General features: G+C 40.9%; 1 protein-coding gene across 1 annotated transcript in view; it reads right to left on the bottom strand.

The window, feature by feature from the left end:
* ANOS1 (anosmin 1) overlaps positions 1 to 24,041 on the bottom strand; it is a 208,049-nt gene that overhangs the window by 150,788 nt on the left and 33,220 nt on the right. The window contains exon 2 of the mRNA XM_075594558.1: positions 4,441 to 4,488. Within this exon, the coding sequence (XP_075450673.1) occupies positions 4,441 to 4,488 (48 nt within the window). The remainder of the gene's footprint in view (positions 1 to 4,440; positions 4,489 to 24,041) is intronic.

Here is a 24,041-nt window from a genome sequence, read left to right as displayed (position 1 = left end):
CTTATTTGTGTTTTTAACCATTATCCTCTGTCAGAGGCTAAAGACTAGATCTCAAGAGGATCGTAAAAAGGAAAATGATCTATAAACCATCGGCCACTTACATAATTTAAAGATCCCTAACCTGATTATACTAAATGTCTAAATGCAGCAGAGTCTTTAGCTGTTTGGAGATTTAATTGTTTGCCATCTTAAATGATCAAGCAGAAGAAATCAATATATTAAAAAAAAAAAAAAAAGTGCTCTTCAGTATTAATCTTGTTGATTTAACAATCACTGAGGGGATTACATTAAATGAAGGAAGAGACATACTGCACAGTATTACCATTACTGCATTACATTCACACCGTTACATTTAGTTTAATACAATATAGTATATCACAGTTCGTGTGAGAAACCAACTCATTCCTAAATCAATAAGGCTATTGGAATGCCATACTATTTAGGGAATTGTTTTTATATTTAGTCATTTTGTGGGGCCAAAAATTGTCAAATAAACAGTATAATAACACTAAACTTTCTGAACATTAAATCACGGAATCTGAAAAAAGGACAATATAAAGAAGCCCAAACTTGCAACGGATTCTATGTTATATAAATCCTTCTGCAGATACATGTGCAAGAATAGTTCACAGGCGCAACCATTTCGAAAATATTTCATGGCCACATATAAGTGGTGACCTTCCATAAACAGCTTCTGGCATCGGGAGACTTTGTGTGGCCCGTTTACTTCCATTGGCTATAAAGTGTTATCTGGTGCTGAAAGGTGTCTTATGGAATAGCACTACCGAGTAAATATGGGCTTATAGGGTACATTGTAAGAGCTCTGCTAATTTTGACCTAATAATGTTATGTTCCTGAAATAGGCAACGGACGATATTTTTCTTCTTATTAACTGGAATTCTCTAATGAGAAGCAACAATAACATCCGTTTTCAAAGTAGTAGAGCTATTAACAGTGTTTGTCATGTCGGAGACACGTTCTCCAATAAACTGCACATGCGCACTAATCAAACGTTAAGGCGCGTTAGTAAGGCAGCGCTATTAACTGAGAGTTTCATGTGTGTTACTAAAAGCTAATGCAAATCTTGTAATAATATTGAGACATTTATCATTTTTACTCGTAACTTTTTCACTTAATTATATGGTATATAATGTATTATAGGCTAAAGCTGTTACATTCTGGGCATTATTGAAATCCCAGCTCTCTGATTGGATAATGCCCGGAATTTTAACCAATTAGTAATGGCCCGGAATTTTTGGCACCCTGCCAAGTTTTTCAGCCAATCAGCTTTCAGTTCTCATTCACAAAGAGTGAGATCAGGTCTTAGACAAGGGAGGTGATTGGGCAGGAGGCAGTAGCAAGGCACTGACTCCTCCCCCACACTGCAGCAAGGCACTGACTCCTTCCCCACCCTGCCTGCAGAGAGCTCCACACAGGAGAGTGAGGGGAAAGGTTTGTGTGTTTTGTGAGTGTATAGGGGTCCAGCAGAGTGTTTTATTAGTGTGTGTGTGTGTCTTCTGTTGGTGTGTTTTTGTGGGTGTAGAGGGGGCAGCGGAGCCTGTTTTGTTGGGGGGGTGTGTGTGTGTTTTGTGCGTGGAGGAGGGGTGCAGAGAGGTGTGTGTATGTGTGTGTCTACAGGTGGGCTGCAGTGGCTGTAGGGAGGGGGCTGCTGGTATGTTTTGTATATGTAGAGGTGGCAGAATTTGTTTTGTTGGTTTGTGTGTGTCTCTGCAGTGTGTGTTTTGTGGGTGGAGGAGGGGTGCAGTGTGTTTTGTGTGTGTGGGTGGGTGGCTTTGCCTCAGGCCTTCAACTCTTCCAGCCAGGGCATTATTGGCCAGTAATGCCCTGTTCTTCGGAGATTATTACTTAAATAATGACTTTATACCGTATGGGTGTACAATAATTTAAATCCATACATACCTCAACAATATAAATGAATATATATTTTTTTATTCATATAAAATTAAAATAAATGAAGCAAGGACAGTCCTCATTTATTTTAATTGTACATTAATAAAAAAATAACTACAGTATTCATTTATATTTTGAGGTCTGTATGAATACACATTATTGTACATCCATACTTTATACAGTCATTAGTACAATATATACCATATTAATTCACACAAATATACACTTTAATCACTAAAAGCCATAATATAGTTTATGATGTGTTTCACACATTTATATGATCCATAATATATATCTTTGTATGACACATGTACATTTTTGTAACGCAAGTGTTATGTCCTATACTCATTACATTGCTTTTAGGCTATTCCAAGAAATAACCTCATGATAAGCAGGGTCTGGATGTGAGTAAGCTTTTGGAATGTGCTAAATATCGTAGTGTTATTATCATGCACTAGTAACAGTAACAGATGTCTGAGGATCTCTGTTGTTAGGTAACCTGCTTCTTACCCATGATTTGTACATGAGTAAGCCTGATGTCCGTTCAAATTTATGGACCCTTTTTTTAAAGGAAAGTGCCAGGACATCGTTGCGCTAAGCACCTTTGGGGATATGCGTTACAGAAATGGATACATTAAATTGACATGAATGTAATGTTAAAAAAAAATGAGCAACCTTCTGAGGACCTATTCCCTAGTTTGTAAGGATGAATGAGGCAGTCAATGGCTTCTCAATATTTCTGATGAAGTTGCAGGAGGGCTCAGCTGTGCTTACAGAACATGTGCACTTTGTTTTACTGTGATCACAAGCAACCATTAAACTTTCCAATGTTTCAGGCTTTTGATACATCCAAAGTCAGCAACCACACCACACACGTTTGCCTTTTTAGCATGGATAAAATGCATAAAGTCTTACTCATCTCATTTAACCATAAATGTATGAACTGTTTCTTGTAGTGAAAAAAATGACATCTTCATGTACAACTGAAAATTCGTTTAAAAACTACTGACACTTTTTTTTAGATCAAAATACAAAATTCTGCCTATACTGTACAATTTGTTGTCGTGGATAAGGTTTACTAACCATTTGGGGTGTATTTTAGTCAAAGTTTCTCAGCTTCAAGACTGGGGAAAAGCTGGTACAAAAACACTACACCAGATGTATTTAAGAAGAAAAATATCTTATTACAATTTAAATTAGATTTTTTTGCTAAATGTGGTAGCTTTGTGCCTTAGTTTTGCAGCTGGTAAACTTTGATAGATGACCCCCACAGTTTCTGAGAAGGGTCCGTTGTGGTTTTAGAGATTCAATGCATGTGTGTCATCCTCACCATCATCATTACTAATATCTGTTTATTAATGTGCAGCTCTCATGCTTTTCAAAGCACTTGATATATTGAAATATAACATGGGTAAAAAAACAACCAAATAGGACACCCATGTGAATACAGTATATGGGAAATTCTGCAGAATGATCTTTACAAAAGCTAATGCAATCTGCTATTGCAATTTACAATCTACCGTATATTTAATTTGTATGCCACAAATCTTCTGTATGAAATAATCAATTAGTAAAATGAATAAATGAAATAAAAGAATACAATTTATTCTCATGGTCAATATAGCTACTAAAATGTCACATTGCACATCGATCAATAGTGTGACATTTTTTAAAAGGCCACTTGGCTCATACATCATACTTCTACACTCTTGTTACTCTTGCAAGAGAACAATTAGTGTCACCCTACCACTGGATAGGCTGAGCTTGCCTTTGACAACACAGAAGGCTGGTGAATGAACACTCTGAATTCATTGGCGCACTTGCCCAGAGCAGAGGAGAAGCACAGAATGTATGTGTAAATACAACTTGAAGGAACTAACAAGCAACTAACCTGAAAGAAGTCTGACCCCAAAAAAATGTTAACGTTATTTTAGTCTAGATAACATACAAATAAGAGACAAGCATGTGATGATTTAGGATATTCTAACATAACATTGCAATATATGGGACTCTCGTCATTGTGTGATGAGAACTTGAGCTCTGAATTCACTTTGGATTTGACGTGTTGCATCTTTCACCTGCACTGCTTAATGAGATTTCATTCTAAAAGATTCAATTAGTTAACAGCTGATGTGCTCTCTGGGTTTTCAATGTCAAAGAGCCACATAGAATAATGTAATATAGTTGTCCCTAGCCACTGGTGTACTGGAAAGCTCTGGAATTAATTGCTGTCTCCCCCCTAGAACTAAAGGGGTTAAATGAACATTGGTCTTAGTGCTATTCTAGACCTGTCAAGTCTTGAATAAGCACTATTACAGCAAGCAATGTTTAAATGGACCCTTCAACAATGAAGACGTTATTATGGTACTCGTACAGAGCCTAGGGACTAATGACAGAAGGGTGAATCATACAAAGAAAGTGAATTCTCACATCAACCATTAACAATTCCTTTTTTACTATTTTTTTTAAAGAAAACTACAAGATACATTATTTGACCAGAAGTACCAGACTCTGCGGCAGAAAACTTACCTTTGAACACTGTTTGTGATTCTGACACCAACTCAACGAACCATTGTTCTGCAAACAAAAAGGAAAGAACAATTACTTTACTGATAAAAATATATATTTTTGTAATGTAACCAATTTTAGATAACCCGTTACCATCCTATTGTACAGTAATTTGTCATCTGTCTCAATTAGCTTGATTAAATCTACTTCCGTTAACAAATAAAAAAACAAACTTGTGAAAAAAAAAATTTTTTACATTTTAAATTTGGACCTGTAAGAATAAACATTTATTTGTATTCTCAAGCATACTTTACTTCAGTTTTTGTATATACCGTAAGATGAATGAACATTCTGCACCACTGTTTATTCAACTGTTAGTTTAAAAACATATATCCATATCAATCACTATTTCACTTTACCCATGTATTTTTCTTTGCTATTATTGGAAAAAGACAATGGATCAAATAAAATATATTCAGTAGCCCAGAAGCATTTTTGTGATTTCTTGTTTGTTAAATGACTTTTTGGAACATTACATGGTATCCAGTTAACACACTTAGGGGTAGATCCACAGAGCTCCGGTAATAATTGAAGTGCGAACAGGGATCTTCAGAGCTCAGTAACGATGCGCTAAGTGCTTTTTTCAGCCGTAAGGATCCCTTGCGTTACTATAACCGATGTTAGTTCTACTCATATGCAAAAGAGGTGTTCCCTCTCACTACACATATCCACAGAGCTCAGCTTTAGTTAACACAAGGATTTAACGTTAGTTAGGACATAGCTAAACTTGACCCTGAGATAGGTCTGGATCCGGAATGGGACACTTGGTCGAGCCCATTTCACCGTGACTAAATGACCGCCAGTGTTCGGCCACAGAGGGACCCTCTGCCGCAGCTAATTCACCACTGGAACCTCCTCTACGGCCGCTTCTAGGAGAAGGAACGCTTTAGCAGTTAGGGTATGGAGTTCGTTTTAAGGGTTTTAGTGGTTAGGGTATGGGTAGTTTTAGTGGATCTAGAAATTAGGGTAGGGGATTAATTTTAGGGGTTTTAGCGGTTAGTGTAGAGGATTAACTTTAGGGGTTTCACTGGTTAGGGTAGGGGTGTTTAGGGTAAGGGGTTAGGGTAGGTTTTTTTTGGGTAAGGTTTAAGCTTAGGCACTTCACCTTAGTGGCAAAGCGGTCGTGGCAACAGGTCCCGGCGGCAGGATGAGTCACGGCAAAGTGCCGGTGGTCATTTGGTCACGGTGAAACGGACATGCCTAAATGTCCTCGACCGGTCTGGATAAGTGTAAGACCACAGTAAGGTCTGATTTAACGATCGTTATTGATTCTTTTACTCCTGTCTTCTCTTTTTCTACTTTAATTAAACACCTATTCAGGGTCTTGATGGTAGTAATGCCAAATTTGAGTAAGACAGGCTTATGGCGTTCAGCTTATGCTAATGAGATCACCAACGGCCATTGCTATTGCATATATGTAGCTTTGTGGATACCCATTAGACTCAGGGAAACTAACAGACGTTACCAATTTAGCTAACATCATGTTAGCAAGCCAGATTTAACTGAGCTCTGTGGATCTATCCATCTAAGTCTACTGAACATGTTACTAAATCTTTGGGTAAAAAAAAACTAAAGTCATTTCCATAAGGCTAGGTATACAATAACAAATCCTATTAAAGCAATCCTACCCTGTGTTGTCCTGTAACAAGTTAATATGGACAACTAAGTAATAGTTCACATGAGTAACTGTATTTTGGCAAGCTACTGTATTCTTTGTCCATAGCAAATAGTCCTGACACCCTCACCTGTACTAAAGGACAAAGTAGGGCTCATTTAAATAGAAATGTGAAAAAAACTTGGCACTTTTAGGCCTGGGACATGGTGATATGAAGAGCGCTGGGCAGCGCTGACGCTCATGCTCTCCTGCTAAAGCAGGAGATTTTTCGTGTCCCTGCATGAGCGTCAGCGAGCGCGCTTGTGTTCCGGGTGGGAGCCGGGCGGGAGGCGGGGCTAGGGCGCCACATCACAGCGCCACGTTACGGACTGCCATTAGCTTCTAGCAGTCACATGACCAGCCCTGCGCTTCCCTCAGCGGGAAAAGTAAAATTGATCTGTCGGCTGAAATTCCACATGCCTCCGCACGCCTGCGGAAGCGCCGTCTAAAGCCGCGCTGATAGGGATAATGTTTCCCCTCAGCGCACCTCAACACGGTATTTTTGACCAAGTCCGAGGCCTTAGGTCTCAATGTACGTCTCAGTTCCATTATATCATGTGTAGTATCAAAAAGGACGTTAGCCAAAAAAACACAATCATACTCAGTCTTATAATGAACAGCTACTTATACCTTTTTTTTTTTAAAGCTGCAGTTCAAGCTGTCGTTTTTAAAATATATATAAAAGAATTTCATTCAATATGTGCCTCAATAAAATCTACACACTGACAAGTAATTAGCTAAGTTGCTGATAGATCCATTGTCCTGTAATCGATCGCAGAAGATTCGGCTCGGGGTTCATTAAATGCATCCTGGGTGCTCTTCTGCTGAACTGATAGCCAAAGCTTTGTGAGGAAGATCATGTGACCAGCCAGGCACTATATTTAATTGGTTCATTGCTAGAGAGGGCAGGTCTCAAAAAGGTGATGCTGTTTCAGAAGGGGAAGGGGATGTGATTTGTAAATGGTTGCTATAGGAACAAAAATGCTTGTTACATTAGAATATATTAAAAAGTCTTTAAAATTGTTTTATTTTTTTATAATGCTACAAGTATTTTCACATAATGTAGTAGAGAACTGATTTATTTTAAAAAAAAACACACACACATGTAGGATATTGCTTGAACTGCAGCTTTAACTGTGCCTAAGGCCTCGGCCAAGGTACTTGCTTGCTGGCGGAGGCACGCTGAGGCGCGCTTCCGCTCAGTACTGAGCCCCTACAGTCGCAATTAGAGCGGCTTTAGTAGGGGCTCGCCTACGCTTCCGCAAGCGTGCAGAAGCGTAGGTCTTAGGGAAATTAAAAATGTCCCCGCTTGCCGGAGCGCAAGGCCGGTCACGTGAGCGGTTCGCTCAATGAGGGCGAACCAGCTCCGTGACGTCACTGGCCCGCCCCCAGCCTGCCCCCTGACGGCGCGCAGGGAAAGCACCCTCAAGGCCAGGGAAAGCACCCGCTTTCCCTGAGCCTCAGCGCGCCTCAGCACGCCAGCGGGGCACCTGGCCGAGGCCTAAGTCCCCAGATTGTAAGATATCACGAGCAGGGACCTCAGTAGCTATTGTTTTGGTTTGTGTTCATTTGTTTTATTTTGATAATAATAATAATAATAATAAGCTTTTAGGGATAAAGATTTTGTGGTAATAAAGATGACCTTATTCTGTGCACCTTGAAATTAGTAATTTGACTGGTTCATAGCTGTATAACGCCTGATTCCTGCTTTTCACGATGCAAAATTCTTTGGGGAAGATAATGTGATCAGGCAGTTCATAGATACAATTGTTGCACTGCTAGAGAGAGAACAGGGTTCAAAAAGGGTGTGCCAGAGCCTGTTTCAGAAGAGGAAGGGGATATGACTTTGTAAATGGTTACTATAGAAACAAAAAATGTTTGTTACATAATAATACATTAAAATTGTCTTTCAGAGTGCTTTATTAAACAACAAAAATGCTATAAGTATTTTCTCATAGTACAGAACTGATTTATTTATTTAAAAAAAAAACACATGAAGGATATTGCTTGGTCTGCAACTTTAAAACTGAAATTGTCAGTAGATTTTGAGGTTTTATTTTGGGGAAGAATTTTTATTTTTTTTTGCAATGAGGCTCTCACAAATTTAGAATTTAATTTGTTTACCTCTAAATTGCCCTTGATGAGATTACACCTTTATTGTATATCAAATATGATGGATTGGATTGAAGTACAGAAAGACACATAGTTACAGTTTGGTGCGCAAACTGCAAACTGTACACATCTTAACACTGTACTAGGATAAGCAGCATTCACTTAAGTCCCTTATTGTCAACCTAAAAGCAAAACAGCTTTTTGTAACAGTTGATGTCTATACATTATTATTATTATTATTATTATTATTTTTATTATTATTATGAAAACTGCTAAAATCATGGACAGTGAGCTTTTTTATAATCCTTGTGAGTTTAAATCGTTTTTTAGAAGCTTTTGATTCATGACCTCAAAAACAACAAACTACACATTTTTACGTCAAGTGGGTATTATAATTAGCACTCGGGTTTAATTTCAGATGTCATATTTAATATGTGATATTAAACGTCAGGTTTACGTCACTTTTGTGCATCATAAATGCATCAAGTTTTTCCCAGCGCAAAAGACAATTGCAAGTAGACACAAACAAGTGTAAAGGCTCATATGTTCATATGTATGAATATGAAAACGTACAGTGTACCAAAAACATAGATTGTAAGCTCCACGGGGCAGGGACCTGTGCCTGCAAAATGTCTCTGTAAAGCGCGGCGTACAATTAGCAGCACTATACAAGAACATGCTATTATTATTATTATTACAGAAAATAAGAAAGCACAAGCCAATAATAAGAAAAAGAATAATGACCCACCAAAATACGTCATTATATATGTCAATGATTTCAGGTGAGAACTTGATTTTGTCCAATGTATTGTTTCAACTCCTTTTTAAATAAAAAAAAAACAATTGTTTATAGATTGCCCCCTATATTTTTCCTGCTTTCATCTCATCGCTTTTCCTTATACATCATACCAACTTTTCCCTCTGCGTCCCCCTGCATGCTCTCCTCCTCGGCTCGCTACCCCCTCCTTCCTTGTCTTCAGCGTGAAATGACGCCGCGTAGCCATGGTGACGCATCGCCAAAGACAAGGTAAAGTGAAGTTGCAGAGGCCTCACGTGATCTCCCGGCATTTCATTTAAATGCCGTGGGGCCTCTGCAACTGCCCGCGCCCCAGTTTGTGCACCCCTGCTCTAAAGCATTATCATCACATTGGATATCTTCCATCACCTTGTTCTTCAGATTTGTATGTAATATGTTACTTCGGGTTTAACACTAAATATACGTATCACCCTATTATTGTCACATGTAACTTTTTATTTGATAATGTTGCCATTTAGGTTTGATATATATTGACTGTATTGTTCCCCTAAACTTTCCTGTATAAAGACAGGGTCTGCAAACTATTTCCAGTAGTCTTCCACAATTGTACACAAGGAAATGGAGACATTATTATTTATTTTTTATTAATCAAACTATTGTAAAACCTTAAAACATTTAATATGCTACACTAAATACTACAAGAATAAAGAAAAACAAAGTTTCGATGACAAAACATATCAAAATTGTGTCACCATTATAACACACAAAATTATTCCGCCAACTAAAACAAAAAATACATTTTTTAACCCCTTTAGACATTAGTAGCGTAGATCCATCTTTTTTTTCTACACTATTAGTTTAGGACCAAGTGAAGACAGACACAAACACATTTTGCAAAATTGACAAACAAACCCTAAGGAGCTTGCATAGAAAAAGCACTCTACCTAATACAAAATCTTATGTGACAGGAAACAATACTAATAGTGTAACTAGTAATAATTACTTGTATACCAATAATAAAAGTGAATATACCAAGTGTAAATTAAACTAAGTAATTGATGTAATAATATATTAATTGGACCCAAAGGTGAGTGAAAACCAAAAAGAGGGTGTGGACTCTAGATGTACTTAGTGTAATACAATATAGAGTGGCAGCCAGAGACGCATAGCAAGTCTATCCAATGACTTGCATAAAACAACAAGGTAAACATGAGAAACAATTGTCCTTGGCGCGAACACAGAGAACCAGATACCAGTCCTAGACCACAGAGATAATGTCAGTCTTTCACTTTCACTTGGAATCGCTGGTCCCTCTTAGACTCCTCTGCGCTGAGAAATTCTGCAAATATAAAGGAAAAAAACAAACCATTGTGCAATAACCTCTACAAAATGAATTATGTCACTCTACAGATGGCTACTTACAACAGGTAAGTAGTAATCGGGCATAAGGAATGTCTTTTAACTTTCCGATGAAGATTTGATGAATCACTGGTTCCCATGGTGTCACCGAATCACTGATTTCCACAGATACTCCAGATCACAGTAACCATAAAATGCATAAAATAGACCTAGTACGGTACCAAAAAGAACATTTGTTTAAAAACACAAGACCACAAGAATTGCACTCGCATAGTAGCTGGTCTTGTCGCGTTATTACAAAATGTCGTCCGCAGCTTGGGTATTCTTGAGCCGAGCGCTGGTAGCTGGGGTCAGATCCACACACCTCACTACTCCTCGCGTCCACACTCCAATTGGGATCCTCCCCCAATGACGTCACCACCGCGCTGTCTGCTCTTCTCCACTGCTGACTGGACACAAGTAAAGGTAAGAAAAAACCAGGGGAGCGTTGATACCTTTAAAAAGAAAAAAAGGAAAAAAGCAAACATAGTGCAAACTGTAGCAATATGTAAATGGAGCTCCCATGCGGGCACCATAGACTAAGGCAAATGCCAGACCAAGGTGTCACAGTAAGAACTATATGGAGGAGATAATCTTGAGAAAGAGATGCACAAGTGCAAAATAGAAGTAAAATCACACAGTTTATCCAAAATGATAAAAGTGGAGGCTTACAGAATCCCAGTGGGAAAACAGCATTGACGTTGGTGATCGCAAGATCACATCACCGCGTCTCTGCAACAGCAAACCGCCACGATACACCGCAGCCTGGAGCCGTCTCGTCACTTCCGGTCTTCCGGTCTTGGGGCCGTCACGTCACTTCCGGTTACGCCGCCGGTAGGAAAGCAGCTACATGGGATTCCAGGCAATCTCTCCCTCTCGATCAATAGGGTCACGCTCAACGCGTTTCGCCGTTCTAGCAGACGGCTTTGTCTCCACTTTTATCATTTTGGATAAACTGTGTGATTTTACTTCTATTTTGCACGTGTGCATCTCTTTCTCAAGATTATCTCCTCCATATAGTTCTTACTGTGACACCTTGGTCTGGCATTTGCCTTAGTCTGTGGTGCCCGCATGGGAGCTCCATTTACATATTGCTACAGTTTGCACTATGTTTGCTTTTTTTCTTTTTTTCTTTTTAAAGGTATCAACGCTCCCCTGGTTTTTTCTTACCTGTGCTTCGTGTGGACCCTGAAACAGTCCGTCTAAGGGTTTGAGTGTCTTTACCTTTTTTGTGTTTATTATTTTCACATTTTTCCACTAAGTGTAAATATTAAGATTTTATTGCACTGTGTTTTAGATATTGAGCGCCATCTAGTGTGTATTACATGGACACAAGTAAAACAAGCTCCACCCTACACATTTCGTGACACAGCACGTCACTTCCTCAGGGGTAATGGAGCTCTACTGTCCGTGATTGCTATATGTAGCCTCAAAATGTTTTAACCCCTCCACTCCCCCGTTGTAATAATTAGGAGAATAAACTGGGGTTTAACATTAAAAAAATCAACACTATACATAACAAGTATAGAGAATGGGATCCAGATTTTCCACTATGTTTTCTGTGCAGTGTTATACAGTATTTTTAATTTGTTAATTATTTTTTTATGCAATTATCTTTTAAGTCAATTTGAAATTGTTTTTTACCATTTGGTAGATGTTATGTTGGTTATGTTTTCTGTGTGGAATGACGGTTGATTTACCTATCCAAGCATACAGAATTTTAGTTCACGATATCAATATAAATGATAATTTGAAATCTTTTGTGCTAGATGGCATCAGATGTATATTGACTCATAACTATTTTTGTTATGATAATATGTTTTTCCTCCAGACATGAGGCACGGCCATGGGACCAGGTTCGCACCAACCTATGCTAATATCTTTATGGGAATTTGGGAGGGTGATCCCATCTGGTCCCACAACCCATTGTGAACCTGGTGCTATGGAAATGCTATATTGATGGCGTGCTATGTGTCTGGAGGGGTAGCGAAGAAGATCTAGCCAATTTTAAGGATTATCTCAATGCTAATGATTGGAATTTTCAATTTACATTCAACAGCAATAAAGTTTCAATAGACTTTTTAGAATTACCTCTATTTGTAGAAAAGGGTGCTATAGAAACAAATTTGACAAAGCGGCACGGCGTGAAACGCATTAGAGGACCCGTTTTTTGTAGCTCATGTCTACTTATGCCTTAGATTAAAGCATTTTTAATTTTATTCTACCAGCCTCCAGCCCTTTATTGTCTTAGGCAGTGCTCCACCACACTTTCTTCACTTATTAATATGGAAAGTAAGAACAAATTTAAAATGGAATAGATGGAGCCAATTTTGTTTCATTCATTACGCAATACAATGCAATGGCCCCAAAAATTACAAAAGTGTTTAATTAATACTGGGATATACTACGGGGAAATAAACAATTGAGGTCTATTTTACCTGAACGTCACCAGATTATTTTCAAAAGGGCACAAAATGTGAAATTTACTTTGGCTCAAAGTTGCCCTATTAGCACTATAAAAGACAAAAACACTACACAATTAGACTGTAAGCTCCTTGGGGCAGGGATACCTCTTCCTTAATGTTACTTTTATGTCTAAAGCACTTATTCCCATGCTCTGTTATTTATTTGATCACCACATGTATTACTACTGTGAAGCGCTATGTACATTAATGGCGCTATATAAATAAAGACATATAATACAATACAATACATGGCTAAATGATCTAAAAGGCTATTATATATGTTCAAATTGCATTGGTTGCAAACATAGTGTGAAATGTAAGAATTTTAAATCTAACATTACCGGAAGAACATTTGAGATAGATTATTTTATTAATTGTAGAAGTGAGTTCATTATATACCTATTGGAATGCCCTTGCGGGCTCCAATATGTAGGAAGAACCCAGAAGACCCCTGAAAAGAAGGCTGGCAGGACATGCCTATAATATTAAAAAAGGGTTGGTGACACATAGTGTCTCCAACCAATTTAAAATTAGACACAATCAAAAATCAGAGGGCCTGATCTGTAGAGGAATCAACTGTCCTAAACCTAATTGGAGGGGATGTGATAGAATACATTTGATATCAAGATGTGAGAATTTTTGGATCTATACTCTGAGAACTCTGGCCCCTGGAGGTCTGAATATTGAATTTTATTTAGCTTTCTTCCTAAAAAAAACAGTTTATAGGTCCCTATCTATAGAAAATGGGATCCAGATTTTCCACTATGTATGCTGTGCAGTATTATACAGTATTTTTAATTTGTTAATTAATTTTTTATGCAATTATCTTTTAAGTCAGTTGAAATAGTTTTTTACCATTTGGTAGATGTTATGTTGGTTATGTTTTCTGTGTGGAATAACGGTTGATTTACCTATCCAACAAGCATTATATCTCAGGTTGCTTTAAATGAGCAACATTAGGTTTATATAATCCTCTATGCTTGGTGTGATGGATATCTCTGTTTTCTACACTGATTCAACACTTGTTATGTATTGTGTTGATTTTTTAGTGTTAAACCCCAGTTTATTCTCCTAATTATTACAACGGGGGAGTGGAGGGGTTAAAACTTTTTGAGGCTATATATAGCAATCACGGACAGTAGAGCTCCATTACCCCTGAGGAAGTAACGTGCCGTGTCACGAAATGCGTAGGGTGGAGCTTGTTTTGCGTGTGTCCAGCCAGCAGTGGAGAAGAGCAAACAGCGCGGTGGTGACGTCATTGGGGGAGGATCCCAGTTGGAGTCATGGTCGCGAGGAGTAGTGAGGTGTGTGGATTCGACCTCAGCTAAAAGCGCTGAGCTGAAGAATACCCAATCTGCGGACAACATTTTGTAATAACGCGACCAGCCACTATGTGAGTGAACAAACACACAGGCAAGTGTCAAGTTCTCTACTTATCTATAGATTAAGATACTGAGTGTCGACGCCTATTATACCACTTGTGTGTGGTGATTTTGTTGTTGTCTTTTTGTCTACATAAGGAAGAAAAGAGCAATAAGACCACGCGCTGGAGGACAACTTTATTTTCAACAAATCTTATATAAGGAGGAGTTTGAATTACCTCCTGGGACACCAGCTGCGGGACTTTATTGATTGCACCTCATTAATAGGACTAGTGCCACTTTTATTTTTTCTTTACTATGTGAGTGCAATTCTTGTGGTCTTGCGTTTTTAAATAAATGTTCTTTTTGGTACCGTACTATGTCTACTTTATGCATTTTATGGTTACTGTGATCTGGAGTATCTGTGGAAATCAGTGATTGGGTGACCCCGTGAGAACCAGTGATTCCTCAACTATTCATCGGAAAGTTAAAAGACATTCCTTATGCCCGATTACTACTTACCTGTTGTAAGTAGCAATCTGCAGAATGAAATAATTCATTTTGTAGAGGTTACTGTGCAATGGTTTGTTTTTCCCCCTTTATATTTGCAGAATTTCTCAGCGCAGAGGAGTCTAAGGCCTTGCCCCCGCTGCCTACTACAGCGTCCGCTGACCATAAGACAATAGGGAAAATGACAGAAAGGAATAACAAAACACAAAGCCACGCCCATAAATTGGTTGAAGCTCAATTTTCTATTGAGAAAATTAATATATATTTATTTTATATATAATAGGGCTCAGCCCATGAGCGTTTCACGCACTAACCATGCCCTCTGCAAAATAATGACAGGTTTGACTTTTTCCTTTCCCCACTTACTCTCTCTCTCCCACTTCATCTCTCTATCTCCAGCAACTCATCTCTCTTCCCTCATTTTCTCTCTTCCCTCCTTTTCTCTCTCCATTGCATCTTTTTCATTATTTATTTGTAAAATGTTTTACCAGGAAGTAATACATTGAGAGTTACCTCTCGTTTTCAAGTATGTCCTGGAGCACAGAGTTATGATGACAAATACATGGTTACAAATACATAGTTACATTAAGTGAACAGGGTATACATTATATACAAGACATTGCATGCACAGTTAGAGATAATATATATTATAGGCTTATGTAACAGTTACAGACCAGATTAAAATGTGAGACCGCTTTAGTTTTGAAAGAACTTAGAATGGTGTTGGCTGTGAGAGTCTCCGGTAGGTTGTTCCAGTTTTGGGTGCACGGTAAGAGAAGGAGGAGCAGCCGGATACTTTACTGAACCTTGGGACCATGAACAGTCTTTTGGAGTCAGATCTCAGATGATAAGTGCTGCATGTGGTTGGGGTTAGGAGCTTGTTCAGATTGACAAGTAGTTTGCCCAGAAAGTATTAGAAGGCAAGACAAGAAAGATTAACTTTGCACCTAGACTCAAGTGATGACCAATCTAGTTCTTTGAGCATTTCGCAGTGATGTGTGTTGTAGTTGCATTTGAGAACAAAACGGCATTTTGAATTGTAGAGGTTATCAAGTTTGCTAAGGTGGGCTTTGTTCCCATAGTCGATAATTGGCATTAGCATGTGCTGTGCGATACGCTTTCTGACCAGCAGACTTAGGCTAATGCCCCGGTCACGACGCTGTAACGCGCGCCCACGCTTTTGGCGGCGCGTTCAGCCGATTCCCCGGTCTGCAGCTCACTGCAGGAGCAGAGACCGGGGGGGGCGTGGCGGAGGAGTGATGGGGGCGCGGCCATGACGTCACCCGGCAGGTTCGCCCTCATTGGCTGAACCGCCGGGGGGCGTGCCTAATCGCTCGACGCGAGTCCTGCTCTCAATTCTATTGAGAGCAGGAGTAGCTCTCGCGCGAGCGCTGCGGCCCCCCCTCGCAGCGGGCCCGGTGCCATTGCGGGGAGGGCTCTTGTGCGCGCAGCGTCCGCCACAGCGGACACTGTAGTAGGCAGCGGGGGCAAGGCCTTAGGGAGGATTTGTTCCTATAAAGTACACATAGTGTGGCATAGGATTTGGATGTCAGAGTGCATCCCAAATGTTAAATGGGAGTCAAACCATATGCTGAAGTATTTAAAACCAGTAACAGGAGCTAGGGTGGTATTAGTGTTGGTTCTTATCTGGAGTTCAGTCATTGGAAGCTTTAAAAATGTAGCCTTGGTCCTAAATACCATTGTTGCAGTCTTGTCAGTGTTTAAAAACTATTTGTTTTCGGAAAACCAATTTTAAAGTCTCAAAAAGCCAGATTGAAGTATGTGTTCAAGGTCGGAAAGGCAAGGGCTGTGTGTATGTAAGATTGTGTCCTCTACATACATGTGTATTGAAGATCCCTTACAAGCTGTAAGAAGATCATTGATGAACACTGAGAAGAGTAGGGTCCGGAACAGAGCCTTGCAGGACACCACAGGTGATATCCAAAAGGTTGGAATTAGAGCCTGAGATAGACACATGTTGGTATCTAGAATAGAGAAAAACAAGAAAAAAGTGCACACCTCATAGTGTAGTATGTTAGTTTTACTTGGCAAGAAAAGATAAAATTGCACTTACAAAATGTCAGTGCAATGAGAGCACTGAATATGAACACTCTTGGGGTATCTCAGCATAAGTTACATCTGTGTAATCCTGTCCGCCTCCACTGACGCGTCCGTCAGGTCTGCCCTGCTGGTACAGGTTCCTCCAAGTGCAGAGTGCATCCGCACCACGTGGGGTGCCGCGTCGCTGTGTTAATGCGTCACTACGTTCCCACGTAATGACGTCACTGGCCTCAGAGCTCCGGCACCACAAGCAGATCAGGAGGAGCAGGGGGAATTATGTTACGCGATCAATGGCTCCTCGAGTTCTCCTTCTTCCACAGAGCCTGCCTCTGACACTCCCACACAGTGCCCTAACCAACCAGAACCACCCTACGCGTTTCAAGGCGTGTGCCTCTTCGTCAGGGGTATGGTTTGTGGTTGGTGGGACTATCATTTATATACCTCTGCCTCAACACGCAATTGATAAAATGTTGGGATCTACCTGATAAGTAGGAATGAAAATAGTTTAAAGCATGCTTCCCTATTCCAGAGCACTGGAGTTTGTTAAGCAAGATAAGATGATCAACTGTGTCAAAAGCCTTTGCAAAACCTAGGAATATTGCACCAGTGAGTTGTCCCAGTTCCATTCCACACTGGATCTCATTGCAAACTTTTAGCAGGGTAGTTACCATGGAGTGTTTGGGGTGAAAGACAGATTAGAATTGTCTAGGGAAATTTGTCTTGGTATAGTAATCGCTTAATTGGGAGTGAACACATTTTTCCATGACTTTGGATAGAATTGGGAGAAGTGAGATTGGCCTGTAGTTTGAGACAGTGTTTTTGTCCCCCCTTTTGAAGATTGGGACAACTCTGGCAGTTTTCCAGGTCTTAAGGATATGGCCTGCAGACAGAATAGAGTTGACTATGGAAACAATTGGTTTGGCAATGGCTGGGGCACCAAGTCTTAGGAACTTAGATTGTAGTATGTCAAGTCCACATTGGCTGCTTAGTTTTAATTTGAGGAGCGCTTGTGTAATCTTCCCTTCAGATACTGGGACAAATTGAAAATTGTGGGCAGTGTTGGGAGAGGGTGGGGCAATAGGGGTACTCTCAGAATGAGGTTCATGTTTGTGGTTTAACACCTTATGATGTTATCAATTCTTTCTGCCTCTCCTCCAGCATTCTTGCTTTCTCCTCACAACTTACTTTCTTTCTTTGACTACTTTCTGTCTAAACTTTACAGCTCCTGTATCTAACACTATATCTGCCACTAGGCTATGTGAAGTGTGATGTCACTGATATCTAATGGAGGTGCAGACACGTTTTCTGCTTGAGAACTCTATCTATACCAAAGGACTGTCATCTGGACATCAGCTTGCAGCCTGTAATGCATCATCAACCTGATTATTAGAGCAGCGGTGTGCAAACTCCCTGCGCTGCACTCCCCCTACCTGCTCTGCTCCTGTCGCGCCCTCCCTCACCTCTAATGTTGCGTCAAATGACACTGTGGGTCATGTGACGTCACATGCCCCACGGCATCATTTGACATCACGTCTCCATGGCAACAGGCGTCATTTGACGCAGTGTTGTCATAGAGACGCATGACTGGAGCCGGGTAAGTAAGTTTACAGAGGCCTCGCTCTCTCTGTAAAAAACACGCCCCCCAGAAAAGCCTCACGCCCCCTGGGGGGCGCACCGCTGTATTAGAGTATCTCAGGAACGAGAGTGATTGGGGTATTTGTTGTACAGTTATAGGTTAATCTATGTGTCCTGGGGATATACTCTCAATGAATGGAATTGAATTAATTATAATTACCCAGGACCCCATACTATCACTGTACCTCTGTATAACTAGATCTTTTTAAACATGTTGTATAGTCCTATTTTAAACCAACCAACACCGAGGGGGGTTCACTGTTCCCTGTGTTAGGCCGTGCTTATAGTCGCCCGAAAACAAAAGCATTGCCGCCGCGTGCGTTTATAGTGCGCGCAATGGCGACAAAGTGATGGAGCGACTCAGTCGTCGCGAAAACTGGTAGCCGGCAAAATTTGATTTTTCAAAGGCTGTCGCGTCACATGACGGCCCTTGAAGCAATCAAATTGCCGGAATTACGCGACGACGACGCCCGGCGAAATATAACTTTCGCCGGTGGCGACGGGTGACGTCACCCGTCGTGTCGCCATCGACGGCCTCAGTATTATTGCAACTATATATTCAGTAGCTCAATTTATTAAAAGTTATTTTTGAGATCTCTAGTAAGCTAAGAACACTTTATTACTAGATACTTTGGTGTAAGTCTAATGATGCATATTATGGTTCACTTCACTTGTAAATACATTTGTAAAATAAGAGTATTAATTACGTTGGATTTAATTAGTAGTTAACTATGGGAATTGAGTACATGTAACGGAAAGTAATATCTCATGTTGATACTTCCTAGCGTTCACTACTCAGGAATCTACTAGACAGGGAAGAGTTTTCTTCTTCTGTGTATGTTGTTTTAATAATTATGTCTGCCTAATGTTTGCACTTAATTGCATCAACACCTGTCTTGGGAGACAGACCTCAGCCTCCAACAACTGATCCTATCAGAAGGAAGCTCTGCAGCCAGTAGTTGGAGGGATAGATGTTCTAATGTGTGTTTAAGGATCCAGATCATCATGAATGAGCTCAAAAATCTCCATGAGGATATGTGTTGTTAAGCAGTTTATTTGGAGTACCTTATCAACAGCATGCCAAATATATTCATTCTAGTCCTATAAATGATTTCCCTTCTACTCTGGGGTCTCTGTCTAGTCTCAAGAATAGAAAACGTTGCTAGGTAGCATCTGTGCATCAGTAAAGCAGCAATTACAGCTATGGCTCCATAAAATGTACAGTATGTTGCCAATGCTGGGATCCGATGTTGTATGATTAGCCCCCTAGAGTCTTTCCAAATTCCATAAGGAAAGTATTCCAAATGTGCCTGTAGTTTGTTAGTATTATATGTATTGTTATCAATTTTTAATTGGAATATAAAACCAGATTTCCGCCCTCAACCACGAACAGTCAAATACCTCATGACAAAATTAGCAAAAACACAAAACAATAACCTAAGTTAAGGGGAAAAAAATCTTTATTGACAAATACAAAATAGTGAAATATGCAACCCATACATAAAACAGATAATTAGACTGATACAGAGAACAATATCAATTGTCTCACTCTTCCCACACATTGTTCTAGACAGAAACATTCTTGAGTGATTTTGGCGTGACCCAGACATGAACTAGACATATTCCTGACATTTTTCATGCATGCCTGCATTTAGTTAGAAGTAAAACGTAAGGCTGTCAAGGTACTAGTGCCCAAATACAGAAGATGTGGGAGTTTTGATCTAAAAAGTTGAAATGGAAATATTCTTATCACTTAATAATAAAAGTTTCTCGAGTTAAATTGATAATGAGAAGTGTGGGACCATTTGTAAAAGTCTGTCAGATTAACAAAATTATAATGTACACACCAAAAAGCTTTTAGAAATAAAGAATCAATATTTGATTTCAGGGTATATTGATCAGGTACACCAAGGGTTTCTACCTAAACCCTTCTGAAAATATGCAACAAATCAAAGACAATTCCAGACACACCCCAAATATGATCGTACGGCATTGATTGTACTGTAGATCAAAAAAAAAATTATGCAAGAGTCACAAGCACAGCGCATCAGAAAGTATGTATTCAAATAACTTGGTTCCACTGTCCACTTCCAGATCAGAACAGGGGTTCATGTGAGCATCATCATGGTGAAAGTACTGTTTAGCATTTCAGGTCAAACCACTGTTGATTTGACACATTAAGTGCAGTAAGTCTTTTAAGTGCATAACTAGTACGCAATAATACTGCACTAGATTCATGCAATGTCTTGTATATAATGTACTGTATAACCCTGTTCACTTAATGCAGGCCTGCACAACTCGTAAAGCGAGAAGGGCCGAACTGCTCCAAGGAAAAAAAATTGGGGCCGCATGGGTAAAATCATCATCATCATCCTCTCCTCCAGCACCTCTCATCATCATCCTCATATCTCCCCCAGAACCCCTCACTAGCAACCTTTGCGATACTCCCCATCTATCTCTCATACCCCCATCTCTCTCCCTCACCCACACACATAATACTCCCTCTCCACATCAAACACACAATACCCCCCTGCACACCACACACATCCCACCCCCCCTGCACCTCACATCCTTCTCCCCCCGTGCACCTCACATCCTTCTCCCCCCCTGCACCTCACATCATTCTCCACCCCTGCACCTCACATCACTCTCCCCCCCTGCACCTCACATCACTCTCCCCCCCTGCACCTCACATCACTCTCCCCCCCTGCACCTCACATCACTCTCCCTCCCTGCACCTCACATCACTCTCCCCCCCTGCACCTCACATCACTTTCCCCCCCTGTACCTCACATCATTCTCCCCCCTTGCACCTCCAATCATCCCCCCTGCACCTCTAATCACCCTCCCCTGCACCTCCAATGACCCCCCCGCACCTCCAATGACCCCCCCGCACCTCCAATCACCCCATATCACCCCCCTGCACCTCCAATCACCCCCCCTGCACCTCCAATCACCCCTCCTGAACCTCCAATCACCCCCCTGCACCTCCAATCACCCCCCCCTGCACCTCCAATCACCCCCCCCTGCACCTCCAATCACCCCCCCCCTGCACCTGCATCTCCAATCACCCCCCCTGCACCTCCAATCACCCCCCCTGCACCTCCAAACAACCCCCCTGCACCTCCAATCACCCCCCTGCACCTCCAATCACCCCATATCACCCCCTGCACCTCCAATCACCCCCCCCTGCACCTCCAATCACCCCCCCCCATTCACCTCCAATCACCCCCCCCCCCCTGCACCTCCAATCACCACCCCTGCACCTCACCCCCTGCACCTCACATCACCCCTCCTGCACCTCACCTCCCCTGCAACTCACCTCCCCTGCACCTCACCTCAATGCACCTCACCTCCCCTGCACCTCACCTCCCCTGCACCTCACCTCCCCTGCACCTCACCTCCCCTGCACCTCACCTTCCCTGCACCTCACCTCCCCTGCACCTCACCTCCCCTGCACCTCACCTCCCCTTCACCTCACCTCAATGCACCTCACCTCAATGCACCTCACCTCAATGCACCTCACCTCAATGCACCTCACCTCAATGCACCTCACATCACCCCCCTGCACATATCCACATTGGGATCAGGGGGGGAGCGGCCGCAGGAGAGCTCAGCTGGCTGTGACTTTCCCCTCCGTCCCACGTTGCGAGCGGGGGGGGAGGGAGCAGGGAGGGGGAGCGGGCCCTGCGCATGCGCGCCGGGACCGCGGGGAATCGCCGCCATTTTTAAAAAAATGTATTTATTTATTTTTTTAAAGTTTTTTTTTTTAAATCTCATTGCGGGCCGTATGTTGTGCAGGCCTGACTTCATGCAACTATGAATTTGTAACCATGTATTTGTCATCATAACTCTGTGCCCAGGACTTGAAAACGAGAGGTAACTCACAATGTATTACTTCCTGGTAAAACATTTTATAAATAAATAAATCATAGAAAAATATTACATTGATTCCAATTGGAATATTTTTCGTTGATAAATTTGGGGCAGATGTTTGCCCTGGTTTTGCAGCTGGGAGAATGTTAATGAGACATACTTATGAGTGGTACTGCATGAATAACATTTCAAACAGAATATTAGCTCATAAGTGTGGCCCAGCAGCTTGACTAGAGTATGAAGAATAATTGGTATTTTAGTAGTTAAATATTATATGTTAATCAACTACCCTAAGCTTCAACACTTATCAATATATGGAGTGGCTCAGTGAGTAAAGACACTGACTGGCACTGAGTTTGAAGCAGGGTAACCTGGTTCAATTCCCGGTGTCAGCTCCTTGTGACCTTGGGCAAGTCACTTTATCTCCCTTTTTACCTCAGGCACCAAAAACATAGATTGTAAGCTCCACAGGACCTGTGCCTGCAAAATTTCACTGTAAAGGCTTTCTTCAGAGCATTTTATTGAGTTTAAATATTTAACAAATATGATTGCGGACCTTTTTATTGACTATTCATATCTATAAATGCATTATGGTAGTTTAACCATCTATCCATTTGTGGTCCTTAAAATACTATCACTGATGTAGTAATATAGAAGAAATTACAGTAAAAACTGTCTAAAATACTTTGGACTAATGAAACCAAATGAGAAAATAGAACATTGAACAAGCTTCTGTTACGTCATTGACCTATGTATATAAACTGCTAATTAATAAACTGCAGTATCACAACATAGTTCAAACACAAACCTACAGTAATCTGCACATATTACAATAGGTAATCAGGGGTGCGCAAACTGGGGTGTGAAATTTTTTTTGGGTGGGGGCGTCACTTACAGGGGCCCCGCACTCTTCCCCAAAGCATTTAAATTAAATGCTGGGGAAGCGCGTGCGAGGCCTCTGTAAATCCCTTACCTGGTCTCCGGTGGCTTCTGGCGACGCGTCGCCATGGCAACGCGGCATCAAATGACACCACGGGGTCACATGACATTGCGTTGCCCGGGGTCACATTAAGTCAGAAAACGCCGGCGAACAGGTAAGGGTGGCGGGGCGCTCTCAGGGGGGGAGAGCAGGCAGGGGGCGCAGACTAAAAAGTTTGCGCACCCCTGGATTAGATTATATAAACGTGCTTGGCTGTAGGCCAATATTGGCAGATTGCTACAATATGCAAGGGAGCAGGTTATAAAGCATTGCATACCATGTTTCTTAAACCTATAATTGCCTTTTGCTAGTATGTGTAAACACTTGTATCATGGCCATTCAACACAAGGTATCAGTGTGTAAGCCCTTTTATAATATGAAACATTTACAATCTAGTGACATCTGCAGAGTGAGATAGTAGTTAGGCAATATAAAGAGAAAGTGAAACACCCACACAGTTGGGCAGGAGTTGGCAAGGATAGACAGCCACAGGCGAATAGCCTAATAGTTAAGAAGAGATTAGCGCAGTAGTCATGCTGTTGGTCCTGTTTTGTGGTCAGTAATTGCCAAACCGAGACTCCACTAAAATATTATTCCTGGAATGCAGACAGATTGCTCACATGAAATATACTAAGAGCAATTATTAACATTCATTTCAATGTCTTATTTCAAATGTAAGAATGGCTGTAATCTCAAAATCTGAGAGCCTTTTAACTCCTTTGCAGAGATGTGTGAAACTTTCGCACACGTTCGA

Source organism: Ascaphus truei, chromosome 3 (assembly GCF_040206685.1).
Source record: "Ascaphus truei isolate aAscTru1 chromosome 3, aAscTru1.hap1, whole genome shotgun sequence".
NCBI lineage: Eukaryota > Metazoa > Chordata > Amphibia > Anura > Ascaphidae > Ascaphus > Ascaphus truei.
The sequence above is the reverse complement of the archived record's forward strand: the minus strand, read 5'-3'. Positions and strand labels throughout refer to the sequence as shown.